Source organism: Mytilus trossulus, chromosome 4 (genome assembly GCF_036588685.1).
Source record: "Mytilus trossulus isolate FHL-02 chromosome 4, PNRI_Mtr1.1.1.hap1, whole genome shotgun sequence".
In the NCBI taxonomy this organism is placed as follows: domain Eukaryota; kingdom Metazoa; phylum Mollusca; class Bivalvia; order Mytilida; family Mytilidae; genus Mytilus; species Mytilus trossulus.
This window is the reverse complement of record NC_086376.1, coordinates 50652344-50663749: the sequence shown is the minus strand read 5'-3', so window position 1 is coordinate 50663749 and position 11406 is coordinate 50652344. Positions and strand designations below refer to the sequence as shown.

Sequence of the window (11406 nt, the reverse complement as noted above, 5' to 3'; positions counted from 1 at the left end):
GGCATGAATTTTTATTTGTTTTATAAAACAAGAATTTAGAAATTTTGGTAACTTGTGTAGCTTTTTTTTAATTTTATTGTACCACGGAAATTTCCGAAGTTAGGACAACAACATGATCTGACGCCATTTTTCGTCTGCTTCAACATTCCAATTATCAGTGATAATTCACAGGTATTTGGGGCATGGACCCCCCTTTTTTGTACCTCACTAAAAAAAATATTGTTTATTGTTTTTTTTATTTATTTACAATATTCTACAATGTATAAACATATATCAAGTCTCAACAATCCATTGCTAGTCGATTACAATAACTTTTTTACTATCCATACGAGCCCCAAGTGAAAAAAGAAGAAGGTAATTACCAGGGATGGGGTAATCGTAATCGATTGTAATTGATTACATTTTTTCAAGTAATCTGTAATCGAAGACATTTTCGATTACTTGTAAAAAAAAAAATAACCTATTTCAGAGGAGAACATGTATGTGTTATCACTTTGTAGTACAGATAAAATATTATGCATCAACAAAACTTGAGAGTTAAGCAACTGCCTTATTTCTATCTATTGTCTCAAGCTGCATTATGAGTAAACAGATCCCCTACCTATATTTACTTTATATCTAGTTTTTAAACCAAATGGATGAACATGAATGTGTTTATCAATAATTCAAGAGCTTTAATATAATAAAGAAAATAGATTTGAAATATTACAATAGATCTTAAATAAGAAATGTGTCTATCTTTCGTTAAGTTCTGTTCTACATTTTTAAAAGAAATTAGCTTTAATATTTGTATTAAATTTCCAGAAAACGTCATTTTCAATCATAGTTGAAATTAAAGCTTAGAATAGATAAACAGTTGATTTCTCAAATGTTATGATATACAAAATAGTATCAGTTATTGTTGCAATGCGATGACATCTTTCATTTCTTTTAAAAGTCAAAATTTCAATTTTTTTTTTAATATTTCTAATTTTCATTAAGAGATTTGATCTAAAAACAGCTATCAACTTAAGATTTAGAAACAATGCTTAAATGATGCATTTGGTAAAGTTCTAAATTTCCACTGTACAAATGTTGAGCAATATAATTGTGTTTTACTCATGTTATTTTTTTGTTAAAATGTTGAAGCATGTAATTGACAGTAATCGAAAAGTAATGTTATTACTTTTGATAAAGTAATCGATTGTAATCGATTACATACTAAAATTTGAGTAATCGATTATTAATCGATTGCACAAAAATCCTTCATGTAATCGATTATTAATCGATTACATTTGTCAGTAATCATGCCCATCCTTTAGTCTTTAGTCTTTAGAAGTGTCAACTTGACACTATAATCTCTCTGTAATTTGAATCACACTGGTAAATTTACGTCACTTTTGTATAAAACTCATTGGTACATTTGTATTTATAATGTGGCACTGCAGAAAAAAAAAAAATAATATGTAACTAAATAAATAATTCAATAATTAATTACCCAAAAAAAAAAAAATTAAAATTGAATAAATAATTAACCCTTATAAAACCTTAACTATCTATTTTGTGAACCTTCCAGTATCTTTAATAAAGACCCCTAACAAATGCTGAATATCTTCTATGTGATGTTTGTAATTATCATTTTCTGTTGTTGCTAACAATACTTCAGATTCAAGTGTTAGTTTTGCTGTTATGAAGTAGAGTGCTGAGCGGAGTTTTTCTCTAGCCTCCTCATAATTTTCACAATCCAGTAGGTAATGGTCAACTGTTTCTACTTGTCCACAGCTGCATTTGTCGATGAGTGCTGGGCATATTGTTGATTTGTAAAAGTTTAAATTGCAATATCCTGTTCTTAGACTTGTAGTTATTCTATATAGATTTTAGTTGTATTATTGGTGGACCAGAGTTATAATGGAAGGAGACTTAATAATAATTGAGAATTGAAATTAGGAATGATATTATAATAAAAGGCATACTGTGTCTATAATCAACTTGATAAAAAAAAAAGCATTATAAAATACATGTACTTTTGAGGATTTACAACTTGACAAAATGGACTTCTACAGAAGGTCTTTCAAATTTGAGAATGTTACATCTTATATCTTCATGTATAAAAGTGATTGATATCTTATCTGACTTTTGTCTTAGAAAATGCAATTAGTTTTGACTGTACAAGTTCAAAAAATTTTCTTCAACATGTTGTCACCTGTCTTCATATATGTTTTAATATATCACGTTGTGGTTTGTAATCTTGACAATTATTTTTTTGAAGTTCCAGTGGCGGATTCAGGGGGGGGGGGTCCGGGTTGGAAGCCCTCCTTTTTTCGGCCGATCAATGCATTTGAATGGGGGCATATAGTTGGAAGCTCTCCCCCTTTTGTCCTGGGTTGGAACTTCCCCTTTTTAAAATGGCTGAATCTGCCCCCGAGACCTGAAAATGAGAGCTTCATATTAGTATTAGCCTTGTATAGTGCTTTATATTTGGTTGCACGTGTTATCAAGCTTTTATGACTTTGAATATTTATATTTTCATTTCTAATGGGAAACATTTCATGTTATACATATTGTCAGGATTATTAGTTAGTTTTACTTGTTAATGTTTATTGTCATGATCGGAAAGTGAGTGGCAGATCCAGAAATTTTCAAAAGTGGGGACAGGCTCTCACGTGTGTGGTAAAATTTGTTGATTGATGCACGTGGCTATTCTAGTAAATGAATTAATATACAAAGCGAGAGCACTTTCCATTTTCATCAGCTAAGAGTCGAATAGCCCTTTTTGAAAGGCTAATGCTTGTTCTACAATTGTCGTCCGTTTGAACCTCGATTCCCGGAAGAGAAAATACAGCGCCATCTGCGTGGTCTTTCGCTATGTTCTATAACTCCGTTTGACTAAACTGTTTCCCTGTTTTTGTTTACCAGTTTTACAGATGGGTTCCGAATGCAATGTAGCTATAAGAAAAGGTAAGAGATATTCGAATAAAGTATTTTTGGCGAAAAGTACGGGAAATTTCTAAAATGTTTGACGAAGATCAAATTGAAGCATTTAATTTAATCAAGGATGGCCACAATCTAATTGTAAGTGGACAAGCCGGAGCTGGCAAAACATTCCTTATTAAAAAAGCTGTTAAATATTTAAGAAAACATCAAAGAAAGGCAGAAATCGTGTGTTCTACTGGCATTGCTGCTACACATTTTTCCGACTTGGGAGCACAAACCTTACATCGATGGGCAGGAATTGAAGATGGTAGGCATATGAATCAAAATTTACTGCATCTCATTGAAACAGATGAAAGATTTATTTCTGTTAAGAAGAATTTTCTCAATGTTGATGTTCTTTTTATAGACGAAATTTCTATGATTAGTTCCAAAGTTCTTTCTCAAGTGGAATTTTTAATTAGAAATGTGAGGAAATCAAATCAATACTTTGGTGGTGCTCAAATTGTATTAGTAGGGGATTTTTACCAGCTTCCCCCTGTACCAAATGAACTTTTAGGTGATCCTGGAAACCATTGTTTTAGAATTAGTTGGTTTAATGACTGTTTTCCTCATCAAATTATTTTACATTTGATCCATCGTCAAAGCGACCATACTCTTATTAAATGCATTAATGAATTGGAAATTGGCAATCCGTCAGATGAGACTTTGGCATTTTTAAACTCACTGAATAGACCCACTGAAAATGAACATAATGCTGTGCAACTTTTTGCCAGGAATTTAGATGTTGACTTATTTAATTATAACAAATTGCAGTCAATCCCAGGAGATTTAAAAGTATACAATGCAATAGATCAAGGGTCTGAACATTATTTAAACAAGATGTTAGCTCCAAAAAATCTAGGAATTAAAAATGATTGTAGTATTATGTTGGTAAAGAGCCCTTAGTAAATGGTTTACGTGGAAAAGTTACTAAATTATATGCCAAATCTGTTGATGTTGAATTTATGATAGATGATAAGTCTGTAACTACTAATGTAACAGCAACAGACTTTACTGTGTTTGACCCGGTTGATAAAACTGTTTTAGCAAAGCGAACTCAGCTACCATTAAAATTAGCATATGCCATGACTATACACAAGGCACTGGGAATGACTTTGAAAAATTTAGTAGTAAATTGTGAAAATTCCAGTCAACCTGGTCAAGTAGGGGTTGCTGTCGGAAGAGCCGAAAGTGTTGAAGGACTTCGAGTATTAAACTTTAAAAAAGTATTATGTAAGAAACATCCTGTCTATGTGACAAACTTTTATAGCAGTTTCACATTAGGTATCATTTACAAGGACTTGACATGATGCCGAGGTAAAAAAGATACTAAATCTGTTGAGGATCATGATGATTGACCTCCTGCTCCACCAGATACTAGCGTTTGTGTTAATGAGTATGCAGACTCAGATTTTTCGGACAGTGAAATAGAACATTTGGATTTTCTAGATTCCTTCATTGCAGATAACGTATTAACTGAAGGACAAGCATGCTCTCCGTCAAAATTGGCTTTAGACAAAATAATTACTGAGTTCATTGACAATCCCCTTGAAAATGACATTTTATTATTCCAAAAATTAATTTTATGTAATTATGAACACTTTGATGAATGGTTTGAACTACAAAATTCACTTATTGAATTATTGGACTAAACTGTTTTCCTGAAGGGAGTTTAAAATATTCTGCTAAATTTCAGAATGACTTCTTTGTAAAATTTAACATGTATATCACATCAGATGATTATAAAGAAATTACATTAAAACTACTTACAAAGTATGGATTGAGTGCAAATGGGCCCTACTATCAGTGTTTGACATCTATTCTATTTTATCTTGAAAATAAACTGTTTAAGACTTTGTCCACTCATCTCCACCTTCAACCTCCTGAACATTTACCAAAACTGACTGTTGATGATGGCTTATGTGGAGCTGCAAGAGGCAAAATTAGATGTGTTAGTGTTTATGTTATAGCAAAACTGAAGCATAAAATGTCTGTAAAAATTAGAAATGCAATTTTTTCTGAAGGAATGGAATCTAAAATAACTAAATTACAAATGCAGTTAAATTTTTTTAATTCCCTATCAACATCTTACAATGAACTTCAGCTTAACTCAAGTGATGTTGAGAGTTTAGATGAAACTAAAAGAAAACAAAATTTGAGAGAAGGTTTAACCAATATAACTGACAATGCCTTCACTTTTTTCACTAAATTATAACTTTTGTGTAGAAACAGCCTTACACATGGCAGTCTTGTTCAGCATGTTTAGTAATGTGAAAGAACAAATTATTAAAGATAAAGACCTGTTTGAACTTTGGAGTATAACACTAACAAAAGCTAGATCTTCGTCAGAAGGTGAAAATGAATGTGACATTATTGAAACTTTGTCTTCATTAGTACAACAATGTGTGGAGTATATTGACATTTTTAATGCGGTTGTGGATTTATTCATAAAAGTTGCATTTAGTCAATTTCGTCGAGATTATCTTCAGTTTCTGAAGAAAGAGAAAGGAAAAGCCCTAAGGAAAAAGGTCATGGAGAAATCTAAAAAATCTGTCATAGCTTTTAATATGCAGTTCTTTCAAGATGATAAATCAGATGGAAAAACAGTTTCCCACCTTCGTCTCAAATCTGAACTTGTTGCAAACTCAAATTTTTTAACAGAACAGACTTTTACTAAAAAGGCTTTGCTTTTGTTATGCAAAATTTATAACGTCACAGTGTCTTCGTCCAAAAAGAAAAATGATATTAGTTCTGTGCTTACCAATGTTATTTTGAATAGTGATAGCATACCTTGTGAGGTTAATGAAAGTGACATCAGTCAGCTGCATGTCAGTGAGTCAGTTGAAACTGTTGATTTAATACAGTCTGACCAATCTGTTCAACAATCTGGACCATCTCTAATACTGGATATGTTGATACCAGGACCATCCGAGTAACCAGTTAGGCAAAAGTGTACGATTTGACAACACTAATATTTAGTTAAAATGATTAGAAAGCTTTGAAAATTGCAAAATTAAGTTGAAATTTTTGCTTGGGCATTTGAATTTTTGTTATATGTTTTCTAAGGAGGCTTTTGCAATAAAAAGAATATAAGAAACATAAATAACCCGATATATCTCCATGTTAATCTGCATATTTGGCCAGTAAGATCGTCGGTGTTAGTATCGTATCCTAGTGATATTAAAAGAGGTAGGTGACGGCATTGGTAGTATTCTTTTTTTTCATTCATAGATTGTCCATTCTATTTCCAATGACAGCTTAACGAATGATATAGACGCTTCTAGAATCATTTCTTAATCAAAAGATATGTTGACGTTAACAGTTTGTAATTTGAAACATGAACCATATACCAAACGCATATTTGTATCTAATGAGAGACAATTTATTGCTTTTCTTCGTATGTGATGGATACAAAGTGTATCTTCCAAGGAACCTAGAATGTGGATCAGGTGCGAAGTTGGGCATAAAATACTCTTATTGAACAATATGATCTTTGGAAAACAATTTACGAATCCCACTTAACACTACGTGCATAGAATTTGTGCGTAATTCATTGTTTTCAAAACTATTATGTTTAAGTGCTGTGATTTTTTTTCTGAAAATTCAAGTATCAATTAAATCTATATTGACTTGTCGTTGTCGGTATTACTTTACTCATAAATAGTTGTTATTTTATATATATATATAAAAATACTACCTCAAAACTTAGAGAAAATTTCGTTTTGCCAGTCATTGCCTTCGAAGGTGACACATAAATTGACAAAGGAGAAAACCAGTGTTTCAGTGCATTCCACACGATTTGAACATTTACGATAACGTAATCGATTTAAATTTCGAACTGCAATTTTATTTTAGACAAGAAAATAATCCATTGCATATAACGAACAACTGTATTTTTAAAATGGGTCAGTATATCCAACATAATACGAAAAGGCAATTCGGACTTGGAGAAAAACTTCTTTCCGCGATTTTATGGGTCGAATTTTGAAATTGATTTTTTTTTAAAGTTACTTATTTAAACAACCCTCTACATAAACAAATCAAAACAAACAGTACTTAACCCTCTTAAAGCCAAGGCGGCATATATGTCGTTAAAGCTTTAATGCCAAAGCGACATATATGTCGTGCGGGGGTTTAATGTCAAGGCGACATAAATGTCGTCTCCAGAATCTAAATTAGTATACCAATTAAATCAAGACATTGCACTTGTTTTACACTATGTTTTCAATTATATATAACTGTACTACTGACCATAGGTCATTGACGATTACGTTGAGTATATGACGTCATATTTATGACATCATAGTGACGTAATAATCACGGCGAAATTGGAGTGTGCAGGATAAAAATGTCGTTTACAGAAGACGGAAAGAGTGAGGCTTATATATCCGACTCATTTGTCACGGATGCTGAAGATTTTGAAAATGAAATCAATAGACCTGGTAACCTGAGAAATGGACCGTGGTTTACTATTATAGAGCCAAATACTTTTGTCATAGATAACAGTATTTATCAACAGATGGACTGTTTACTGAAAAAAACAAAATGTACAAAAACGTCACCATGCGACGTCATCAAAACGTCATCTTTTTTAAAATTGGCAAATACAATATATTATAAGTATCCATTTCGTAAAATATGAATAGTAAGCATGGACAAATATCCAAATGTTCAAAATATTTGAAGAAATTAAACAAAAGCTCGGTTATTAGACTTTTGATGAAGTAAATTTAAGCATGGATGCAATTTGGGTACTCCTCATTACAGAATCATGGTTAGTTTGGAGGTTTATTCAAACTAATTTTTTAATGACTAAATATGGACTAAAAATTAAATTGGTGTACCTATATGACAAAGAAGGATAGGGCTACAAAATAAACACAGTATGGACATTTTTTTCCTGATCATGAAAAAACGTAGGTGAAAAAACTGTCAAAATAGGTGCAATTTGGGTACCGTCACGTTAGACTGCCAGCATTCAGTCCAGATCATGGTCCTCTTGGATTTGATGCAAATTTATCTCCATATGATTACTTTGAGAAATTTATTAGTGAAGATGACAACAGTTTGCTTGATATCATAGTTGAGGAAACAAATAGGTATGCTACAACAACGTTAAACGCTAATGACCCAACCCCACAAGGAAGAGGATAGTGGAAACCAGTTTCCAAGCAGGAATTCCGTGCCTTTTTTGGTTTGCTGTTAGCAATGGGAATAGTCAGGAAACCTTCTTACGCTTCATATTGGGAAAACGGAAATAAGAATGTATTAACATGCACTCCAAATTTTTCCCAGATCATGTCAAGAAATAGATTCCAGGAAATTTTGAGGTTTTTACACTGCAATGATAATGATTTAGCAGTCGAGAGAGGCCAAGCTGGTTATGACCCACTCCATAAAGTTGCTAATATCATAGAATTTTTCAACAGAACTTTTGAGGAAAATTACAGGTAAGAAGAAGAATATAAATCTTGCAACTATATAAAAAAAAAAGCACAATCAAAAAATAATAAATTATTATTGCACAAAAGTCTGCAGAATTTGTTTGATATTTAATATAATTTACTTCATTATTGTTTCAATTCATTCACAGTATTTTTTCAATAATTTATTCATAATGTATGTATTCTTAAAATATTAACTTATTTCAGACTTTCACAAAATGTTTGCATTGACGAAAGAATGATTGGTTTCAAAGGAAGGCATTTTTTGAATCAATATATTGCTAATAAAAAGGCGCACAGATGGGGTGTCAAGGCATGGGTTCTTGCTGAATCAGGCAGTGGATACACACATCAAGTTGAACTGTACAAGGGCAAATCAAATGCACCTCGTCATCCTGATGGACAAGGGTATGCTGTTGAAATTATATTACTTTTGAATAAATCAAGTCTGGAAATGATTAATTTTCGTTTTTTTTTTTTTTTTTACATGTAGCATCATGAAATTTTCACCAGTCAACCTTTTTCTCAAGAACCACATTAAGCAAATAGAATCATCTCCTATAACACTCCGGTTTGTAAAGAATTAATAACAAAAACGCACAAATTTTTGATTGTCCAGTTTTGTGATAAACTAATCTTAGTAATAGTAAGTCCGTTGTATCTGTACAAGTGGTATTTGTCAAATCGGTAGCATCAATAACAAAAATCAATAAAACGACTATAGAGAGCAACATGATTCTTCAACCAGACTGTAATTAAATGTAATGCACAATAGTAAGTTTTTTTTAAAGTGCCATGATCAGTTGATAATTTGTAAAAAAAAACCAGTTTAACTTATGTTTCTCAAATTTTTACATACCGTTAACTCAAACATACAATAGTATAGTGTACAACATACGAGCGCTGTGAACACTGTGAACTAAATGTACCATGACTACATGTACATGTATATTCTAAAAAAATATAATCATAAAACCATATACCGTACACACATTCTCATAGAAGGCCTTTGGTGTATTATAGAGACGGGAACCATCGACATGAATTTCTGGTTTATTTCAAATAACATATTTAGATTCATTCTATTGTAATAAACGTTGCAGTAAATATTGAATGCACTGTCATGTATATTCTAGATACAAAGTTGTTATGGATCTGATGAGGCCCCACTTTGGAAACCAGCACCATTTGACCATCGACAGTTGGTTTACCAGTCCAAAATTAGTACACGACCTCAGAAACAGGGGTACATATTGTACTGGTACAGTCATTGCCACAAGAAAAGGCATGCCTCAAAGTTTTAGAAAAGCAAAACTTCCAAAGGGGGCAATTCTTGCAAAGTCCCGAGGACCAGTTATGTCTGTTCTATATAGTGATCGCCGACAAGTGTCCTTGTTAACAACAGCTGGAAGTGCAAAGTAAGTTTTTATATTGAATGTATTGTACTATTCCTCTTTTTCTTCTTCCAAGTAAGGAACCATATTCATATATTGATATGTATGGTTCCGCAAAAGTTCACAATTTAAAAACCCGTGATCACGTTTTTATAGAATATTTATGAGTAAATAAGGATTTAAAATTATAATCATTCATACTTGTAAGTACATGCATTGAAGTAATCAGAATATTTGTTTTTATCAAGGTCAAGATCAAGAATGTATTTTAAAAAATATATATTTTTAGAATGACCTGGAAACCAAATAGTAAGGGGAAAGTTGTGAAGGCGCCAGCTTTGGTACACAAATACAATGAGACGATGGGTGGCGTTGATCTAGGTGACCAGTTTATTGCACAGAATGAACCCCAATTTAGAAGTTTGAAATTATGGAAAAAGATTTTGTTCAACCTCCTCATGACAGCAACAGGTATGGTTTATTTAAATTTTTAAGTTACCGAAAGGCTTTAATTTGAAAAATATATTCAAAGTAAGTGTACGGGCGCTATGCAATTGTTTGTTCGCTATCTTATATTTTTTTATGTGACGGGTTTTGTTCTGATGTTTTTACAAACATTTAGTCCTATATCACACTGATAATTAATTACCATTTCTTAAAATAAACTCGCATACAATTCAAATGTGACTTTGTTTTCCAAAAGGTATGAAAAACATCAATTTAACAATATTATTTTATTTTGTTTTCAGTTAACGCCTACATATGTTACAGAAATACCTTTGTGGTACAGAAGAAAATGAACCATTTGACATTTCAGCAGGAAATAATACAGGGTTTGATTGGACAACACAGAGAAGGACAGACACGACCGGGTAGACGTTGCTTACTTCAAAGTACCAGACTTACTGCTCGGCACTTCATAGAATAGATTCGCAACAAAAGGAGAATGAGATGTGCCGTTTGTTCTGGCAAAGAGAACAGATTTTCGGGGACAATAATAAGAACATGGTGTCCGGACTGTGGCGTTGGACTTTGTGTTGGAAGATGTTTTAAACATTTCCACACATTGCAGATTTATGAGGAATAAAATGTTTGCGTTTTAGGGAAGAAACAACTTCAGTTAATTGGACATGAGTTTTATAGTCATACATACTCAAATGTTATCACATTCCAAGAAATGACAAAATATTATTGGCATACATAAACACTCTAATCAGCTGATCTATGCTTGATAAAACGTGCAAGAATAAAATGCGTATGATGTACATGTTGATTTCTTTTCGTTCTTTAATTGTATTTAATAACTTCTCCGCTCAAACAAAATATTATATTTTTTGTTCATCTACAAATATAGAAACAAAATAAGCCAATTTCTCTACACGTAATGGTAATAGTTGTCACATCTTTTATCAAAGAATATAGCTATAGACTCAACTTTCTAAATTAAAAAAAAACCCTCGAAAACGACGACGTCAAAAGAATTCGGCACTGGCGACGTCCAAATGTCATTACCTATTGGTAACGTCATAACGTTGTTGTTTTTAAATATGTCATTCAAGAATATTTTGAATTATTTTTTGATTTTAAGTGGTACAATATTTTGTCTCTCCTGTTAC

The 11406-nt window shown here is 32.1% G+C and overlaps 2 protein-coding genes across 2 annotated transcripts; both read left to right on the top strand.

The window, feature by feature from the left end:
• Positions 1-2991: 2991 nt before the first annotated feature.
• Positions 2992-3858, top strand: LOC134716662 (uncharacterized). The gene has a single exon (XM_063579669.1). It carries the CDS (start codon positions 2992-2994, stop codon positions 3856-3858), a length of 867 nt encoding a protein of 288 aa, XP_063435739.1.
• Positions 3859-8151: 4293 nt separating this feature from the next.
• Positions 8152-11244, top strand: LOC134715468 (piggyBac transposable element-derived protein 4-like). The gene is made up of 5 exons (XM_063577652.1): positions 8152-8402; positions 8604-8804; positions 9533-9814; positions 10080-10261; positions 10540-11244. The coding sequence occupies exons 1-5, from the start codon at positions 8161-8163 to the stop codon at positions 10716-10718; spliced, it is 1086 nt and encodes a 361-aa protein (XP_063433722.1). The 5' UTR covers positions 8152-8160; the 3' UTR covers positions 10719-11244.
• Positions 11245-11406: the final 162 nt, after the last annotated feature.

Excerpts from the sequence above, each read along its gene's own strand:
- LOC134716662 (XM_063579669.1), top strand. The coding sequence starts at position 2,992 with ATGTTTGACGAAGATCAAATTGAAGCATTTAATTTAATCAAGGATGGC.
- LOC134715468 (XM_063577652.1), top strand. The coding sequence starts at position 8,161 with ATGGGAATAGTCAGGAAACCTTCTTACGCTTCATATTGGGAAAACGGA. Across the intron at positions 9,815-10,079 it reads ACAACAGCTGGAAGTGCAAA|AATGACCTGGAAACCAAATA; the intron begins GTAAGTTTTTAT and ends ATATATTTTTAG. Across the intron at positions 10,262-10,539 it reads CCTCCTCATGACAGCAACAG|TTAACGCCTACATATGTTAC; the intron begins GTATGGTTTATT and ends TTTTGTTTTCAG.